This window comes from Pleurodeles waltl, chromosome 6 (genome assembly GCF_031143425.1).
Source record: "Pleurodeles waltl isolate 20211129_DDA chromosome 6, aPleWal1.hap1.20221129, whole genome shotgun sequence".
NCBI lineage: Eukaryota > Metazoa > Chordata > Amphibia > Caudata > Salamandridae > Pleurodeles > Pleurodeles waltl.
The window spans coordinates 1,405,558,343-1,405,579,405 of record NC_090445.1 but is presented as its reverse complement, the minus strand read 5'-3'; the positions used below and the strand labels follow the sequence as shown (position 1 = coordinate 1,405,579,405).

Sequence of the window (21,063 nt, the reverse complement as noted above, 5' to 3'; positions counted from 1 at the left end):
CAGTGCCGGGGAAGGAATTCCCTGGCACTGATAGTGCTTACCACCATGGATTTCATGGCAGTTCCTACCGCTGGAAATCCACGGCGGTAAGCCGGGTCAAAATACCACCGGCGGTATTGTCACGGCCGCCGGGCTGGAGACTGGAACGGAGAAGCGGCGGATGACCATGGAGGTAACCGCCATGGTCATAATTCCCAAAAAAAGACTGCCAGCCTGTTGGCGGTCTTACCGCCGCTTTAACACCGTCCGCCAGGGTTGTAATGACCCCCAAAGTCTCTCAGAAGGGCAGAGGATGACGAGGAATGGCTTCAGGAAGAATGGCTCGATAATGGCTGATTTCTCCTCGGGTCACACCGTTATATCAAAGTTGTCGAACAAGTCTCTAATTTCCCATTGGGCAATATTTGGTGCATTGTTATCTCTGTCCAATAATCCGTCACACACATTACTAGAATCTTCACCTAAGACAGTTCTCATGCAGATGATTGGCTCCTGTGATTGACGTCTTCCACGGGTGGAATGTCAGGTAAGAAAAGTTACACTGTAGTTCCATTGTCTTCTCCTAGTCCAGGCGACCTTGCACCTTTTGCGAATTACACTGTTGCATTTGGCAAGAATGTCTCCTTGAGCAAGTCGGGTCTCATGAGAAAGAATTTACTACGGCTACACACAAATCTGTACCTTCTGGAAAAGTACAGCTTCGTGCCCTTCGGGAAAGCAGCACATTGCACATTTAGAAAAACACAGTTAATATGATACCGGGCAGCTAGGCCCAGACCCTTGCTAACTAAGGCCTAGTGAGTAATTTAGCAAAACCTTAACACATAACTCTTAATTAAGAAACGTTAATACAAAACCATACATTAGTACATTATTAATTCATTATTAGTCAATTTAATTAATCATCGTATACATTGGTGGCCACTCCCCGTGGGCACATTTCAAACGCATGCATTAGTACTACATTAACACATTTTCTGTGCAGTTTCATTAGACATTATATTGCAAGCTTTTCATGTTAATATTGATGTTAAAAGTCACACTCCAACACTTATGTTGAAGTAGAAGGGGGTCTATACTTTCTCCACTACTGTCTATGCTTCAACTGTGTGCGATTCTCGCTAACTTGCACACTATCCTTTTTGTATGTTTTATATATGCAAGGAAGCTGCTTACTTGGCCAACAAACTCGTTCTGTTGAGCGTGGATAGAGTATGGGTTTTCTCTGTAATAATAACGTAAGAGTACAGCTTTGATTAATACTCTACGCACTTTGCATTTGATGTGTTTGACCATCAAAGCATTTAGGGATAAACATCTAAAATCGTAATGCTCAATTTTAATTTGCCATCCCTTCCATGTATAGAAATATGATTGTCTTTTCTTGTTCTTTCCAGGGTATCCCTGAAGCACCTATTTACACAGACATGGTTACTTTTCGAATGTCTCCACTAATCATCACTCCAAACATTCTAGAGCCTGTGGAGGTTTTTGTTTGCAGGTAAGAAGAACACCAAAGGATCGATTGGGGAGGGCTCTTACAATCGTTTTGAATCGTTTTGAGATAAGTGCCACAAAGGCCCTTATCTCAAGGCTGTGTATAATACTCAAGTCAGTGGGAGCTTTAGAGGAAGAGCAGGAGCCTGACACTTGGGTCCATATTTAAGAAAACGTAGTGCATCAGAGCTGGTGCGCCACTTTTTTGCCCCCCCCCCCCCTACCGGCACCTAACGACACCATGGGTGTGCCGTAAGCCGTATTGATAATAAAGCGCACCATGGCGGTCGTTATCACAATAGCGTCAACATTTTTGATACTATTGTGGCGCTTTGCTACACTAGCATCAAAAATGTTGACGCTAGTATAGCAAAGTGCAAGGAGGACTACAGGTTTTCATGGGAGCGTCATTTTAACTCCTGCTCTGAGCAGGCGTTAAAAATGATGCCAAAATGGTGCAGTGAAGTCCTTTAAATTTCACTGCGCCATTTTTGCAGGCCTCCTAACGCCACAACTCCCCTCCTTGCATACATTATGACTGGCACAGTCATAATGTGGCGCAAGGCTTTACAAAGTGGTGCAATGCATGCATTGCACCACTCTGTAAATATGGCACGGGTAAAAAGCCACTTTAGCACCGCCTTAATGTAAAAAAAATGACGCTGTGGCTGCGCTACTGTAACACTAGGGGCTCTTAAATATGCCCCTTAGATAGTCATTGGTTCTCATGACCCATTTTGGTAGAGAGACATTGGCAGACTGACTTCAAGAGGCCCTTGTCAGAAATATATGCCTGCTGTGGAGATAAGCATGCTTAAAATGCTCTGCAGGGTCCTTTTTCATTTCCACCCTAACAAAGCGTTAGAAATGCATAGTTGTGTTTATATTGTGCAGGAGGATGTCCGCAGAGGCTCTACAAGACTGGTAGAGGTCAAATATAATCCATCCTGTCCTAAGCATTCCACTGTGGTTGGTCTGCATCTGGTCATACCTGGCTTGCACAGTATGAGGAGCATACTAAGGCCCATATTTATACTTTTTTAGCGCCACACTTGCGCCCTTTTTTGACGCAAAAGTGTCGCAAACTTACAAAATACAATTGTGTTTTGCAAGTTTGCGCCACTTTTGCTTCAAAAAATGACGCAAATGCGGCACTAAAAAAGTATAAATATGGGCCTACATTTTTCCATATGCTCTTTAAGAAGTTCATCAACCTTAAAGGCCAGTTCAGAACCTAGCAAATTCTGCACCTGGGTTATTTGCATTTGTCAATTTGGCAATCTTACATATGCTTTTTTCTGGTTTTTACTTATGCATACAAAATACAGAATAATATTTGGCAATCAAGCATCATATAATAAGGAGAGGATTCGGAATCCTATTTTGCAAATTCAGGTTTTGCCTTGCTTGTCTATGCTGCGGCCATGGAGATTGTTGAATGTGCACTAATTAAGTCGTATGCAACTCTAGTGTAAGCCAGTCCCTGATGTAGTATATACATTTAAAAATGTTTGAAAGTATCTATAAAAAGTATTATATTGAAATATTTCAGGGCTTTTCTTCCGAAAACCATTTCCATCTGAAGGCATTGAACGACCGGCCAAACAGAAACCTATGAACTAAAAAAAGTGGAAATGGAGGAAAATGGGTCTACGAATCATTTATTAAATGTTAAATGTGAATGAGATCACATGTTAAGATATTGAGGCCACGGATGCATAAAAAAAGTCCAGTGCCGTTGGAGGTGAGAGATGGTTGTAGTGGAGTGGTGGAGGAAACTAACCGCTTTTGACTGGAAAATATATGGAAAAGGGGCGCCGCCGGTCAGAGATATTCATTGTGGAGCAAATTAAGGAAGCAGCTGCAGGGGGCAAGTGGGAATGTGAGCGGAAGTTCCATTCATTATATTTATTCAGGGCTGGAAGACAGTTTAAAAAGGTCTATCAATGTAGTATCTTTTGGTCTCATTTGTGTTTCACTTCTGTGTTTTCTCTGTCCTCTCTGTGTTTCTCTTCAGCGTGAAAGATAACTATCTGTTCTTGAAAGAGATAAAGAGTTTAGTGAGTGAAGCACACTACAAGATCAGCATCTGTTTCGAGTATGTGAACCGTGGAGATCGGTGGATGCAGGTAGAGTATTTCAATCCTATATATGCTTAGATACGACTGCATGCAGGAGTGCAAAAAGGTTTACATGCAGCATGTGGAAGTCTAACACAAAAGCGCATTAGCAATTTAAAGGAAAGTTTTTTTTTTTTGTGCTTTTTTCCAGCTGTAGGAAATTATTTCTTTGTGTAGAAACTCCTTTTGCACCATTGTCCGTTTTGGTGGTGTTCCCGCTTCATTTTCGCCCAAGGCACATAAAGCTGTTGACAGAAGCATATTTGTGAGCATTTTCATGGCGGGAAAAACCCTGCAGGTTCTCACAGTTGCACATCCACAACAAATTGTATTAGTGGACCCGCCCAGAATCGCCCACATATCCCCTCCTACTACTATACTTCCAAACATGAAATGCCACTAAGCTTTTGTCCTCCTAAATTATGTTTTGGAGCAGGTAAATTGTTCTTAGGTGATCAGGATTGCCCAAGAGTGTGATCCACAGTCTTTCTGCTCGCTGTCCGGTGACTTACACAAAGGTGTCAAAGGTGTTAGTTAGTTAGTTATCAACTATGTGTTCAAGTTAAGAGTTATTTTGCATAAAGTATATTCCTTTACTTATGTCTCAATTCTTAGTGTTGAGTATGCACAATCAATAACAGCCACATCTTATGCAGAGATAAAAATTACTGGTAAACATCTGGGCCCATATTTATACTTTTTGACGCAAAACTGCGCTAACGCAGTTTTGCGTCAAAAAAATTAGCGCCGGCTAACGCCATTCTGAAGCGCTATGCGGGCGCCGTATTTATTGAATGACGTTAGCCGGCGTTAGCCGCCGGCGCCGGCTGGTGTGCGTTAAAAAAAACGACGTACACCAGGCAGCGCCAGCGTAGGGGAAAATGGAGCTTGGGCGTCAAGAAATGGGGCAAGTCAGGTTGAGGCAATTTTTGCGCCTCAACCCGATTTGCGCCATATTTTTTTAACTCCCAACCCCCATAGAAATGACTCCTGTCTTAGCAAAGACAGGAGTCATGCCCCCTTGCCCAATGGCCATGCCCAGGGGACTTCTGTCCCCTGGGCATGGTCATTGGGCATAGTGGCATGTAGGGGGGCACAAATCAGGCCCCCCTATGCCACAATTTTTTTTAAAAAAAATACTTACCTGAACTTACCTTAATGTCCCTGGGATGGGTCCCTCCAGCCTTGGGTGTCCTCCTGGGGTGGGCAAGGGTGACAGGGGGGGTCCCTGGGGGCATGGGAGGGCACCTCTGGGCTCCTTCAGAGCCCACAGGTCCCTTAACGCCTGCCTTTTGCAGGCGCTAAAAAACGGCGCAAAAGCGGGCGTACGTCATTTTTTTTGACCCGCCCACTCCCGGGCGTGATTTTTGCCCGGGAGTATAAATCCGACGCACATGCCTCGGAGTCGATTTTTTAGACGGGAACGCCTACCTTGCATCTCATTAACGCAAAGTAGGTGTCCACGCTAAAAAATGACGCAAACTCCATGGACTTTGGCGCTAGACGCGTCTAACGCCAAAGTATAAATATGGAGTTAGTTTTGCGTCGAAATTGCGTCAAAAAAAACGACGCAATTCCGGCGCAAACGGAGTATAAATATGCCCCCTGAAACTTTAGACATGAAAAAATCAAGTAATTGCTGAATTCATGCACATGAAACATGATCATACATTAGTGAGAGGGGAGAGTGCAGACCACAGGTTAATGTAACCTTTAAAATCTGCAATTTGTTTGCTAAGCTGTTTGACAATTACTGAAACATTCTTTAAGGATATCCCATAGCTTCTGGACACTCATCTAAGTTCGCCTACTAATTGGAGATATGCAACGAATACTTCTTGAATATTTTAATTTCGTTTTCCTAATTATAAAGACAAGCAAAGCGAAATACTTTCTAGATGATTGTAATGATGGTGTCCTTCATCACCCTTTCAGATTGTTACTAACTTCGAAAAGCACAATCATGATAAAGCCAATAGGTCTAGCCTTTATAAGGGAAGTGCCTGGCTGTTGCCTTTGCCAATGTTTCCCATGGAGAACAGGGTCAAGACTGATTTGCATATGGCTGGGTTCAAACTAGAATGACATGGCAGGCAAAAAAACTAATGGATTAAACCCAGATCTGTGACTGGAGGTGAATGTTTGATTTGTTCTGCATTCCGTCCATCATCTGCTGTTTTTGCATTTGCCGCCCCAAGTGGGAAGGGTATGCCCAGATGTGGGTCCCGTGCTGCTATGCCACCAGATTCAAGTTAGCTTGGCTGATGAAGGGTGATACCCTGAAAATGGTCCCAGGATGCATGTTTTTGTTCCAAGGAGAACTGGGCCTGGCAGTTTGGGTTGGACTGTTCCCATAGGGGACAGGGTCCAGACTGATTTGCCTATGTCTGGGTTCAAACTGGAATAGCATGCCAGGCAAAAAAAAAAAACTGATGAATTAAACCCAGATCTGTGACTGGGGGTGAATGTTTGATTTGTTCTGCATTCTGTCCATTATCTGTTGTTTTTGCGGTGTTTCTCTGTAAAGCACTGATTTATAAAAGAAAAATTAAAACATTTAAATGCTGAAGGCAAAGAAAACATATTTTATGGCACTACAAATATGTACATTACATAAATGACATGTTTTATTTGTCAAATACATTTAAATCAAGAAACTCTGAACAGAATTGAAAAAGAATACGGAAGTATCAGAATGTAAAGAGACATGCTTCCCAATGCCTAATTCTCTTTCCACAACATTCAGCCATTTACTCCTCTGCACTTGCATTGGAAGCAGATTTATGGGCTTCCAATAGATGTTAGAAATGATAAGGTAACTGCAACATCTGCCTCAGACTGGGCTGAATGGTTGCAGCAGATAGCCGTTTCTGCAGCAATTTGAAATCCTTTATGTGCCAAAGCTTGTGATTTCACTTCAGTACATGAAATTCATGAGATAAAACAAATTCTACCCTTAAAGCCTGCAAGTCAGCCATACCCCTGCAGAAATATCCCTGTTGCTGTGCTTTTACAGGCAAGCTGAGGAGCCGGGAAACAACATATCATGGGGAAGATAGGTATTCGAGGAGTAAAGCAGCTCAAGAGAAATGGACCTTCCAAACACATTCACTCTCGTGGAATGCCATATGAAAAAGAAAAGAGAACTTCCTTAAATGTGAGCAGTGGAACGATACCTGTCAGACCAACAAAAAGTATCATAACCAGGTTTTGCTCCAGGGGAGGGAAAACACAAGAAGGGGAAAGCAAACATTTGAATAAGGAGCAATCAATTGAGAGTGACAGCAAAGCCAAACAACAAAAAAATAATGGACTTGGTGTACGTCCACTGCAAGCTCACAAGAGGCATTTTGCATTTTTTGCAGACAGACACCTTCCACTGTCTGCTATGCTTGACCTAAAAGTACCTGCTGTTAACTTATTGTCCTATAAGAGAAATGGTCCACATGACAGGGGATGGAGTGCTAAAATACAGAGAAAACTATTATGTGCACTGTCTCAAATTGTAACATATGAACATTTTCCGCTACTTGAGTCTGTAACTATACTCATGTTTTTCTGGAAAGTTCATTTTTACATATACTGAGATTTACCTGGGATTAAAGCAATAACATCGAATTTTTAGATGGGTGTCAACGAGAAAACCATCTACTTTGAACGTTAGGGCCTGATTTAAAGTTTGGACAGGCTACTCTGTCGCAAATATAACAGAGTAGTACTCTGTTCGCAAAACTCTTGGCCCTAGTGCCTCATTTAGATATGAAGGAACCATAAGGTTAATGTCTTACGAATCCCCTTTTGGCTTTATTGATGGAAAGCTTCCTCTGACGACCCAACAGAGTAGGGGTCATTAGAGGAAGGTATTTACACTGCCTGCTTTATTGAGGGATGATGGTATAATGTTCTTTTTTGTGCCTGTCTCCACTAGGTAAAACCTGATGGTGACGGACAATAAAAAACAATAATGACCCCCCAGACCCTGAGAGTTTGTTTCTGACAAACAGAAGAAAGTTTAAATGGTTGGTGAACGGCTATCAAAACTGACAGTGGCCATCCATTAAACTTTGATCCAGATCAAAAAGTCAGTCATCACCAGTCTCAAGCATGCATTCTCTCTACCACCAGAAAAATCAGTCAAGAAAAAAACCTATCAGTGGTAAAATGTACATTTATACAAACTGAAACACTGGGATAAATACACCAAACATGCTGTAAGAAATTCCTACTGCCTCGTTACCAAACACCTATAAACATGCAAGGTTCATATTCTATTTTGCTAACCGTTTGATCTGTTATCTTAATCAGCAATCGGGCCTCCACCTGATACAGCTTGCTCTGCATTCATGTTGTAGAGCTCTGATGGCCCTTAGGCTGCAGTCACGAAGGTCTTGTAAGCTTTGAAGAAGACGTTCCTACTCACAGACATGTAGAATGCTTAGGTTGTCATTCTAAGACTATATACCAGGTCGCACTAGTAACCACTATCATTAATGCCTCCCAAGACTTTGGGGCAATTCCACAGAATCTATATCAGACACATTTGAACCCTCTGCACCACTAGCATTCCTAGCCAACTCGTTCTTTCTCTTCTCTCACCTGAAAATATATGCTATTTTCAGTCACCTGGGGCCAAACCACTGTCTTAAACATAGGTTAATACTTTCTCTTTGTGAAGGACCAAGGAAAGGCAGGGTCCTAATACCAGGACAGCAATATGTGTATTCAAAATCAAAGTCTATTAACAAAGAAACTGAAATTAGTGGGGTTACATTATTGAAATTCATTCAAAATGATAAAAATAGTTTTACAACAGCTAAAGGACTAACGCTATATTCTTTCGATTTAAAACTCAAAGATCCTACCATTTGTAATTGTGGGGGAAATCACTTCAAATCATTTACTTCGGACAGTACCAGAAGAATTTAATTTAGCCAAATGGCAAATACTAAAATGGGCACATTGTCAATGAAATTATCCACACTCTCTTCTTTCTATAGCGGCTCATTAATTCAACTTACTTTAGATTCTACAGTCAGCTGTAGGAAGGCAGGCCCTCTGTAAGTTAAAGTATACAATGTTCCTTTGCTTAATTTGTGTTTGTTGTTTCCGGTGCGGAGCCAGGCTCTGCCTCAAGCATTTACTGCGAGCAAAAGACACATATAGGAAAGACGGAGGAAAAGAAAAACGAAAAAGCGTCACACAGGGGAAAAGCAGAAAGCTGCAAGAGTGAGCTGAAGGGGCAGGGAGTGGCTTTAAATGGATCGAAAAGGCCCGCGTTGGCTTCAGGATTACGCTGCCTCAGTATTCCTGTTCGCACATTTAATTGCAGCAACCATGTGTTTCAGAGGAGAGCTCTGGGCACCGGCACGTTTTTATTCACAAATTAAGCACTGCGGTGTTCCAAAACTCTTTTGAACTTCTATTGCCCCTGTTCCTCTAGGCCGTCAGGCATCTCACATACAGAGTTGCACTTATATTTAAATCATTTGTCCCCTTTCCCTAAGCTGGATAAACCACTATTGGTGATTTTACAAGAGCAATGTGTCTCACTTTCTTGGTTTCCAAAGGCTAAGTTGCTAAATTGGCCTGAATCCTTGTAGACCTCGGTGCCAAGAATAAGGAATACTCATCAAAACAGTAAAGCAGATAAATTAGCAGTTGCTAAACTGAAATTGCTGTCACATACAAAAGTGCTACCACTCCCCCAGTTTAGCTATAGGAATTGTTTGCGTCAGGGGAAGATATTCCCAAGTGTCCATCCGATGAACACACGCAGGTTAAATAGAACTATTAACAAAATAACAGCTATCATGAATAACATAGACACAGCTGGTGTCAAGAGAAACATATTTAATTAAATAATAAATATAAATAATGGTATGTCTACAGTAGCATTGAAAACAAACATTCCCATAGATATTGTCTTACGCATTGCAGTCAATTATGTATTTGTTTAAAAGCGGGGGTTGATTGGGACATGAGAGAAGGTTGCACATTAACTCGTGAATTTCAACTTCAGTTTTTTCAGGGATTTTTTTTTGTTTTTTTTTTTGGTGTTGTTTCTTTGTTTATATGTTTTGGATTATAATGTTGGTTGTGTGACCATTTGCTAGTGATTATATTGATGTATGATGATAGCTGTGAAGACATGGTGGGTGTGTTGGTGTTGAATGTGGGATGTACTGGTGTATGATGTTGTTTGTGTGGATACTGATGTGTTGGCTTATGATGGTGGTGTAGACAAATGCTGGTAAATGTGTGGCATTTGTAGTTTGTGTGGATAAATTATGTTTGTTTTGTTTTGTTGAAATATGACGGTAGGTGTGCTGGAGTACGATGGTTGGGGTGTTTAATATAATTGTGGTTTTGTTAGCATACTATACTGGCTATATGGACATATCATATCCTTGTGTTCTATCTTTCCTGGGCTGCAATACCTCTGTGTGTACCCTTCCACTTCAAGCCTCTCGTGTGCCATCCTGCCTTGTCCCTTCAGCCTCACTTCTTGCAGCATCCTGTGTGCTGAGAGCCTGCACTCCATATGCCTCTCTTCTCCAGTTATGGAGTATCTTTCATAGATTCACATGCCTGAATCATCCCTGTTGTCAAGGTGGGTGTCCCACTGTACATTCTAAAGCAGTAGAATTAATTTGCATAGATTACAGTGGCAAAGGGTGTTAACTTTCATAGCTTATCCACATAATTTATAAAGAACTAAGGGCCAGATGTAGGTAGGTTTCCTTTTGCGAGGTGCAAATTGCGATTCCCAGAGACTCGCAATTTGCACCCCGCAAAAGGAAATGCAGAAAGGTGTCTCAGACACCTTCTGCGACTCGCTATGGGGTCGCAAAGACCCACCTCATAAATATTTATGAGGTGGGTCGCAGTTTGAGACCCCATAGCGGGTCTAGGCACTCACGGGGATGGTGGCCTGCTGGAGACAGCAGACCGCCATGTCCGTGACTGCTTTTGAATAAAGCAGTTTTTTTTTCTCTTTGCAGCCCGTTTTCCTTAAAGGAAAACGAGCTGCAAATAGAAAAAATACCGAAACCTTTTAGTTCCGTTTTTTTTCAGTGCAGCAGTGGTCCATAGGACCACTGCCTGCTCTGAAAAATTATTAATGTGAGCATTCACAAAGGGAAAGGGGTCCCATGGGGACCCCTTCCCGTTTACGAATGAGTTTCCATCCACTTCAAGTGGATGGTAACTGCGAGTTGATTTGCGACCGCTTTCGCAGTCACAAATCAACTCTACATCGCTGTGCGACTCGCAAATAGGAACGGAACACCCCTTCCTATTTGCGAGTCTGAAACACATTTTGCGAGTCGGTACCGACTCGCAATATGTGTTTCTGCATCGTGTGAGGGTATTAGCGCCTCGCAAATGGTGTTTTTCGCTGTTTGCGAGGTGCTAATGCCTTCCTACATCTGGCCCTAAACTTCCTCTAATCATGCGACAGCACCCTTTATAACACTCCCATCAGAGGCATCTTCCCTTAGATTTTCTACCGCACATCATGGGGAAGGGAGTCTCCCTGAGATTTGCTCAGTTCTTGAAATTTGATTACCAGAATCACTTCAACTGTGTTCCAGTATGTCAGAAGTACTGAAAAAAGGACTATTTCGACCTTGTGGAACCTACGGTAAGAAGATTCTGAATTCAGAAGACCCTCATGAAGAACGCATTCACTGCCTTCATCTTGCCCACAAGTTAAAAGATTGTAAAATATGAAGGACTTTCTCTAAAAAACAACTCTCAAAGATAGAGAGTGAAAGTTTTTGCTTTGACTTCAAAAGCTTAAATCTAAGACTGTTGTAATTTCTGAGGAGGAGGATAGTGACAGCTTTGGTACCTCACAGCCAAAGCCAAAATAGAGAGAGAGGTCACATACACCATGAGTCACCTCAGAGGCGAAGGAAGGCCTTAAAAAAGACTCCTCACCAGTCGTCTACAGGCTCCTTTCATGAAGAAAAAGAATGAAAAGGGGGAAGCCAGATCAGAACCTCCTACACCATCTGTACTGGTGTCTTTAAAGCCTTCAAAATCTTCACTTGAACCATTTTTGAGAAAACTTAACCTGACAGAAAAAACAGATGACAACAGCAACACTTTTGAAATCATTATCACAATATAAAAAAAAGTGTCTGACGTCGAGAAAAAACATATTGTCGATGAAGACCATATTGTCAATGAAAAACACATCCAGAGCTTACCTCATCCAGCAAGGGGTCCCATTTCCCACCTAGCCACTTGCTAGATGTTGAGGAGTCAGATGACAATGAACAGGGCCCTTTTGGTACACCTCAAATCCCATCTGAGTTTCTTGTGAAATACCAAGATGAGGAGGATGAGGGGGAGTACTATGAACCTGTTTAGCAAGGACAGCAATATATTGATAAATCACATCACTCTGTTTATAAGTACTAACGCTTCGCATCCTCATAGGATATGGTTGAGAATCTGGCTACCTTAGTCCAGGAATTACAAGGCATGCTCCAGGGCTATTATAAGTTCTTTCAAATGCCTGCAGCAGTGCAATCACCTATAGAAACACCTGCTGCTGCACCTCACTCACCACACAGTACCATCACCTGTTCCGAGAATGATTCCAAGACCACATATTACTATGCCCCTTTGGGATGACCCACCATCACCAACATCAGCTGATGAAAAGGTAGACAGGAAGGAAGGTGAAATTCCAGACACGCAGTTGCCAGCAAATTAATGGGACGACTACCTCATTCCAGCACCTTCTCCTCCAGCGCCACAACCATTTGATTCTTCACCTGAAGACACTGGTGGATTTCACACTCTTGTTGAAAGAGCTGCTACACCCTTTCATTTACCAATCATAATTAAACAATCTGATTGCTTTTTATACAATTTTAAAGAGCAGTCCAGAAAGACAGTAAGGTCAAACCCTATAATAGATTACATCTGGGAAGAAGGCCTTAAAATAATGAAGACACTAGCTACTATTGACTCAAGCGTATTGACAAAAAATATAAAGCTCCAGAAGAATCACCTGCTTGTTTCATAGGACATCCAAAACCAGATTTGGTAATCTCCCAAAAAGCTCAACACAGATCCAAAATTCCATCCATTCCAGTCACCACTCCACCCGACAAAAAAGTCAGATGCCTCTATAATATTGGAAAGAATTCTCCACCACGTCAGCCCTGTGTGTTTGAGTGGCAAATTTCCTGGCAATTCTTGGCAGATATGATCGCCAAATGTTGTCAGACATCACCACATACCTTGAAAGAAAGTGGAGGCAAAAAAGACATTGTAGGAGGCTGAAAGTTAAGTGTCTGAAATCATAGATTGCGTAATGAGTGTTGCTTCTAAAGGATTTAGACAGTTGGCAGAATCAGTGGTACTAAGATGTCATGGCTGACTCAGGTCTACCACATTTCACCATGAGGTTCAGACAACGCTTTTGGATATGCCTTATGATGGCGAGGCTCTAAGCTGATGGAGGACCATTGCTCCTTTTCTCCGTAAAGAAGTGCAGGCTCTTTTGGCTAAGGGAGCCATAGAGAAGTAGTCTGTATCCGAAGCAAGTTGTGGTTGTTATTCCTGCTATGTTCTAGTGTCAAAGAAGGACGGAGGAGCCCATCCTGTCCTAGATCTCCAGCTTCTCAATCTCCTCTTGAGAAAGGAGAAGTTCAAAATTCTCACGCTCACCTAAGTTCTGTCTGTCCTGGACTCAGGAGACTAGATGGTGATGCTGTACTTGCAGGACACCTATTTCCACATTCTCATCCTGGCTGCCCACAGACATTACCCGCGGTTCATGGTGGACCAAGAGCACTTTCAGTTTGCTGTGCTCTCTTTCGGCGTTACCAGCAAAAAAGTGATGGAAGTGGGACAGCTCATCTGCGGAGGTTGGGAGTTCCAGTTTTCCCCTACCTCGATGATCGGCTGTTGAAGGCAGGCTCGCCTCCCAACTTCAGACTACTGCAGACCTTCTGCATTCTCTGAGGTTCACTATCAACGTGCTAAAGTCACACCTGACTCCATCTTTTATGGCCCGTTCTTCAGATCTCTTCTGGACAAATTGCAGTTCCGGGCTTATCCTCCCAAGTGGCAAGGACAGGATATTCAGGCTATGATTCAGATGTTTCAGCCTCTATCCTGGATTTTGGTGGGACTGACTTGGAGGCTGTTGGGCCTCAAAGCCTCCTGCATCCTGCTGGTTACTCATGCCCATTGGCATATTCAGGTTGTGCAGTGGGATCTAAAGTCCCAGTGGGTGTAGCATCAGTGGAACATCTCCATGATGGTCCAGATCTCAGAGAGAACTGCGAAAGATCTGTATTGGTGGCTAACGAACCACAGTCTGGTTAGTGGCAGACCACTCATCCTTACCCAATCAGAGCTGACTGTAGTGACAGATGCGTCAATCCTGGGTTGGGGCAGCCATCTGGGATAGGTGGAGATCAGAGGATTCTGGTCTCCGGCAGAGTCTAAGCTCCACACCAACCAGTTGGAGCTCCGGGCGATTCACTTGGCTTTGAAAGCCTTTCTTCCTTCGATCAAGGGAAGGTTGGTACAGGTTTTCATGGACAACACCACAATCATGTGGTACTGCAAAAAACAGGGTGGAGTGGGGACGTGGACCCTTTGTCAAGAGCATCTGCATCTCTGGACATAACTAGAAGGTCAGGGCTTTCCCTGGTGGTTCAACACGTGGCAAGCTTTCTCAATACCAGACCGGATAAACTCATCCAAAGATGCCTAGCAGATCACCAATGGTGTCTCCATCCGGAGATGGTTCAAGGTTTCTTTCAGCCATGGGGAAAGCCTTGGTTAGATCTGTACACCACAGCAAGAACACGCAATGTCAGCAGTTTGACGCGCTGGAGTTTCCAAGGTGACGCTCGCTCTGAGAAGCTTTTCATGTAGAGTGGAGCTCGGGCCTCCTGTATGTCTTTCTGCCACTTCCACTCCTGCTAAGAGTTCTTAGGAAGATCAGGCATGAGTGGGCCCGAGTCATTCTTATGGCTCCATATTATGCATTGAGAGTCTGGTATCTCTAGCTGCTGAGTATGGCCATCAGACCTCAGGCTGCCTCTTCATGAGGACCTTCTGTCGCAGGGGATGGTCCTGCACCTCAACCTGAATACCCTACACCTTCATGCATAGAGATTGAACAGCGACAGTTGATAGCTTTCAACCTTCCTCCCAAAGTCTGTAATGTTATTCTAGCATACAGGTGTTCCTCCACCAAGCTGGTATATGCCTACCGTTGGGACAAGTTTATGCCAAAGCTCTACTCTGGGCACAGCTAAAGGTTATTTCTCTGCCATCTTGTCATTCTTGGGGTTGCCAGACCAACCTTCTCTATAAGTCACCTTTTGTGGCTAGTTTTCTCAAAGGCCTGCAGCATATTTTTCTCCCTGTACCATTCATTATACCTGGCCCTCACCCTTCTCATGTGTGCACCATTTGAACCTCTACATAATTGCCCTCTTCCACGCTTGACAGTAAAAAAAAACTTTTTAGTGGCCATAACATTGGCTAGGAGGATCAGTGAAATGCAGGCACTCTTAGCACCTCCTTGTACCACCTTCTACTCAGACAAGCTGTTTCTCCAGACACAGGTTGTGCACTATCTTTACTGTGGTCAGGAATCTATCTATTTACAAATATGTACATGTAGGCTGGTGGAAACAATGGAAAACTGCCTTTACTATGCTGCGCTAAGCAACGCGTAGCATAGCCATCCAAGCATTACCATGGGTGGGGACAGGTGGTCAGGGTAGTTTTTAGGACAGGGCAGGCTACGTTTTAGGGTGAGGTTGGCTAGTTTTTAGGGCTGGGTGGGGTAGTTTTAGGGATGGGGTAGGTTTTAGGGTTTAGGGCGGGGGTTGGGGACAGGGTGGGGTAGGTTTTAAAGTTCAGGGTCGGGACAGTTTTTAGGACAGGGTGCGGTAGTTTTTAGGGCAGGCTGGGTTTTAGCATTTTGGGCAGTGGCCGGGTAGTTTGTAGGACGGGGTGGGGTCGTTATTAGGACAGGGTTGGTATTAGGGTTTAGGGTGGGGTCGTTTTTAGGACAGGGTAGGTTTTAGGGTTTAGGGCAGGGGTGGGGTGTCAGGTAGATCTTATGACAAGGCAGGGTAGGTTTTAGGGTTTAGGGTGGGGAGGTCGGGCAGTTCCTAGGACAGGGTGGGGTCGTTTTTAGGACAAGGTAGGTTTTAGGGTTTAGGGCGGGGGCAAGGGGTTCAGGTAGGGTTGTATCACACAACCACACATGGCGTTACCACATATACCTATAATAAGCATGCTTTTACATTATTTCCATTATTTGTTGTAAAGGCATGTGTGGTAAAGGCATGCATGGTAAAGACGCAGTCATGGTTCCGACCTCGTTGTTAAGCCATGTGTGGTTCTTCCATGCGTGGTTCTGTCATACATCCGGGCATACATATTGTGACATCCTCCTAATAGTTCACTCCTCTACCAGTCCCTGAACTCTAAATGATACACCCACATAGACTAGGCATAAAATAAGGAGATATAGTTTGTTTTGAAAGGTAGGCTTACTGGCTTTGTCAGGGTGTCACCATATCCATACAAGCAGAAATATACCATACCACGCCAATTCAACAGCATTAAAATTGCTAGGGGAAGGTACTTCCTTACGGACAATTTTAACCTGGTGATATTTAATAAAAAAACATTTTTATGACCATTATTAACCCATTCCCTGCGTCAAACAGCCAGGGGCTGTCAGACGCCACAATGCTCATGTGCGTTGGATGGCTCCAGGCCGTCTGCGCACATGGGATTTCCTTCTCAAAGAAACAGCCTGGGGAGATGGGGAAAAGCTTCCTCATTTCCTTAGGCTCAGTCTTTTGCTTCAGTGGAATGATGATCACAGCATGAAGTGTGCTGATGTCATTTTGCTAAAACCAAAAGTGAAATTAGCCAATTGGCTCATTTCAGTTTCTCACAGAGCTACCTCAGCCCCCTAGCATCGAGGCAGATGGGAGAGGTGTCACTGGAAAGGGGTGAGTTTCCCCTTTCCAATGGTACCCTTCCCTAGTGGATACCTGATTGGGGATCACCCAAGCAGGGATCTACCACTAGACACCAGGGAGTGGGGAGTGGCCCCTTAAGCAAAGGCTTTTGCTTCCCCCTGAATTTGTTTGGCTATATTCAGTTTCTTTGTCCTCCTGTGGGGCAGATGAGGGCAACATCCCCCAATCTGCCACCACTGGGGAGGGGGCAGAAAGCACACTAGACACCAGTTTTTTTTTAAATCTAGTGTCAAGGGGTGAGGGCTGTCCAAATCAATTTTATTCAATGAACACAGTCTTTTTGCCCCCCCCGCCATAACTCCAGGGGGACTCAGGTATTATTACCCCAGGGCAGAAAGCCCAGTAGACACCAGGAACTGTTCTGTTTTTTTTTTTTTTTTTATAAAAGGAAGGGGCTATCCACACCCCCATCCAAAATAAATGGGGCTAAGCTCTTTCTTCCTTGCCTGGGAGTAGATGGGGTAATTATCCCTCATTTGCCCCCTGTGGTGCAGAAAGCACTAGACACCATAGAAAACATTTTTGAAAAAAACAGGGGTGGGAGCTGCCCACCACCATGGACATAGTTATGTCTTACACCACCCCTGTGCCCTAAAGCATCTCCAACCCAATGGCAAACAAGAGGACAGGTGACTCTTTTGGGTGTTGATTTTACATATGGCCAGGAGGGCTTGGCTAACTCCCAATATCGTCCCATTTGCAAGTGGTGAATGGCTGCACTTTTTCAGCCTGGGATAGGCTGCCTCCTGGAAAAGCCTACCAGACCCTGACACTTCTGAAAACTATACATCTGGGGGAGTCAAGGGTTGTGTGCTTCACATGCACCCCACACTATTTTCTTACCCAAATGCCTTGCAAACCTCCAACTTTGCCCGAAATCACGCTTTTCTGTGAAGGAAACTCTGACAATCCAAAGGAACTCCCACAATTCCTACCACTCATCATTGCCCCAAATATACCAATAAAAGTTCTGCTCCACATGTGTGGGTGGGCCTTGTGTCAGCAAGAGGAACAGATCCAACTGTGGTCAATAGGAGTCTCCATGGAAACGCTCCCATTGTCCTTGGTTCAATCTGCTTCTGTCGCAACACTAGGCCCAGCCACACAAGTGGGGCAGCTATTTTATTGACACAGGTGGGGCAATGCTAGGTAATCTGAATTTTGTGCATTCCTGCTATTCTGTAAGTTTCCAATACAGAAGTGTAAGGTAAATGCGTGATTTCAGGCAAAGTTGGATATTTTCAGGACATTGTGGGTAAATAAAACCTAATAGAATCCACACAAGATATGCCATCCTGGATTCCCCTAAGTGTCTAGCTTTTAAAAAGTTACAAGTTGGCTAGCTTTCCCTATGTGCCGGCTGAGCTAAGGTCCAAAATCTAGAGCTACCACATCAGAAAAAGAGGCTCAGTTTTGGGTGGAATAATGTGCTGCGTCCATGTAGCATTTTGGGCCATTTCCTGTTGTTGGCATTAGATCTACCCACACAAGTGAGTTACCATTTTTATCAGGAGGGTTAGGGGAATGCTGGGTGGAAGGAAGTTTGTGGCTTCCCACAGGATGCAAAACATTCCATCACAGAAATGTGAGGAAAATGTGTTTTTGTAGTCAAAGTTTTAGATTTGCAAGGGATTATGGGGAAAAAAATATGGTGAGAGCTACGTAAGTCAGCCCACCCTGGATGTCACTAGGTGTCTAGTTTTTTAAAATGTACAGGTTAGCTAGGTTTTCCAAGGTGCTGGCTGAGCTAGGGTCCAAAATCTAGAGCTTCCCAAATCAGAAAAAGAGGGTCAGTTCTGGGTGGAAAAATGTGCTGTGTCCATGTTTCATTTTGGGCTGTTTCCTGTCACAGGCGAGTGAGGTACCATTTTTATCAGGAGACTTGCAGGATCATAGAATAGTATAACATGTATTATTAACGATTGGATTTTGCAGCATTTGTGACTTTCAAATGTGTAAGAAAGATGACATTTTGAAAAATGCCCTCCAAATCATATGCTAATATGGGTACATACAAATTCAGAGATGTAGAAATAACCAATACTCATAAACTCAATATCTTGTGCCCATTTCAGAAATAGATAAGTTTCCTTGATACCCATTTTTCACTCTGCCTATTTCACTATAAGAATTGGTCTGTACTTGCTACTCAAAGAAAAGTCTTTGTGTAGTTCAGCTCAGTTGTTTGCTCTGGGTAGCTTGGGTTCTTCGAGAATCTACAAACCCTATACATTCTCACAACCAGAAAGCTCTAGCAGGCGAAATAGAGTATTGCTTTTGTCAATTTGCCATTGTGACAAAACGTTACAGATGGAAATTTTGTCACAAATGCCTGTTTTTTCCTAGTCATTTTCAATATTTTTTTTCCAACAGTTATTTCCCTTGGGAAAATCCTGAGGGATCTACACATTTGACCGCTTGCTAAATTCAGAATTTTGTCTACTTTTGAGAAATCTATAGCTTTTCTGGATCACCCATGGATTTTATACAGGTTTCCACCACAAACTGGAAGTAGGTTGAGAGCACAAAAAAATAGGGAACATAGGTAACCTCTTCGAAAAATGCAAAAGCTGTGGTACAAAATTAGGTTTTACGATTCAGCTCTGCATGTTCCTGAACGTTGGAAAGATAATGACTTTAGTACAGCAAACAGTTTGTAGATGCCATTTTTAGGGAAAAAACATGCACTTTCATCTGGACCACTTTTTACCTAATTGTTTTTAAAAAAAATAAAAAATTTGCAATAATTTGCCTATTTTCTCAGTTCCCTCAGGGGGAAATCACAAACCCTGGGCACCTTTAGAAATCCCAGGATATTGTTAAAAATAGGACACAGATTCGGCATGGATACCTTATGTGTACAAAAAGTAATGGAGGCCTTAGTACGAACTACCCCAAATAGCCAAAAATGGGCTCAGTACTGGAGGCTTTGGGGGAGACTAAGCAGCAAAAAAGGTTAAGACACATAAGGCATAGGTTTCAATTTCGTCAGTGTCAATAAATCATTTTACAACTTCAATAAAATGCAAGCATAAGTTTCTCTTTTACTTTAAATAGTCTGCAAGCGGAGCCTTAAGATCTCAGGGCTCAAGAACTATAATGTCATTAGCAATGTTGGGAAGTATACCTGGGTCACAGATGCCTGATCGGGCATTACTAAAGCTAAACTACTACTCATGCTATACACATTCAACCCATTTTAAAAATACAAGTAGCTTAGCTTTTGCTTTACTGTTTCACATCACGGAATTACTAATTTGCCTATTAGGATAGTTTGACTTAACTATATGTCAGCATAATTTGACAATCAACAAAATACTTTTCAAAATACATATAATGGATTAACAGGAATGTAATCATGTGTGTTCTTTGTAAAACAGATATGTATGTAAAAATACTTATTTCTGGTGATTCACTACCAGCTTCCACTGGTGCTTTCCTCACTGGGATATCTAATGACCGTATTGGGACTGACGTTTGAGTGTTTGGGGGTGTGAATTATTTTACTGATCCAATTGCTCAAAGTTCATATCAGACCAATCAGAATGAGTTACCAATGACTCTTTAATTCTGATCCAGTGTCTGACCATCTTTAGCCTTACTTTCAATTAAGTTATTTTTTCTTCTCAGACAAATGTCCTATATCATTTCTTTTTTTGGGGGTATTTTGTAGCTGGATCAGGTTCCAGTTCAGACTGTGAAATATTTGGTGGGTTGAATAAGTGTATCCTATCGCCTATTGGAATAAAGTTATTCCTATGTGGTATCTTGTATTGCCATTACCTTTCTTCCTGTTATGCTTTCAATGCAGTGATGTCACCCACCTTACTTTTTACCAAATAAGGTTCAAAGGTCCACTTATCTCTTGGTTTCTTCTTTTTAAAACGCCCCATGTAATCTATCCCAACTTTTAGCTCATGTTTATTTGCTTTCTGATCGTCTTGCTTTGTTTCAACGAGCACTCGAAAAGATGCTCAAGCTCTGTCTTGGCTGTTCGAGGATATTGAGGAAATCAAACAATTTATTTGTCTCTTTTCTTAACTCCAAGGAAGGGCAGGCCAACTATACATAAAGAATCAGTTGCTACCTAACAGTCTTTATAGCCTTCCACTATGACAAAGGAGATAGATCACTTCACTGTCCAGCAGTTGCATGTCAGCTATGAGGGTACTCTGCGTCAGGTACTCTTCATATTGTCTTCCATGTAGCAATGTGAAAGATGTGTTACATCTTCGTAAAGCACAACTACTAAGGTATTCAGTCCAATGGAGAGCTAAGGGTTATGTATGTGGTGTTAAATAACTGTTTTAATAAAGCAAACCTCATTACCACCGTCCCTACATTTTGTATCCACCTCTTGCTAGTTTTAATTCAAAGCATGTCAGTCAATAAATGATCCA

The 21,063-nt window shown here is 42.8% G+C and overlaps 1 protein-coding gene across 1 annotated transcript in view; it reads left to right on the top strand.

Annotated features, from left to right (window-relative positions):
* LOC138300896 (protein-arginine deiminase type-2-like) overlaps positions 1 to 21,063 on the top strand; it is a 767,146-nt gene that overhangs the window by 388,475 nt on the left and 357,608 nt on the right. Inside the window, exons 8-9 of the mRNA XM_069240755.1 lie at positions 1,398 to 1,501; positions 3,515 to 3,626. Of these exons, the coding sequence (XP_069096856.1) occupies positions 1,398 to 1,501; positions 3,515 to 3,626 (216 nt within the window). The remainder of the gene's footprint in view (positions 1 to 1,397; positions 1,502 to 3,514; positions 3,627 to 21,063) is intronic.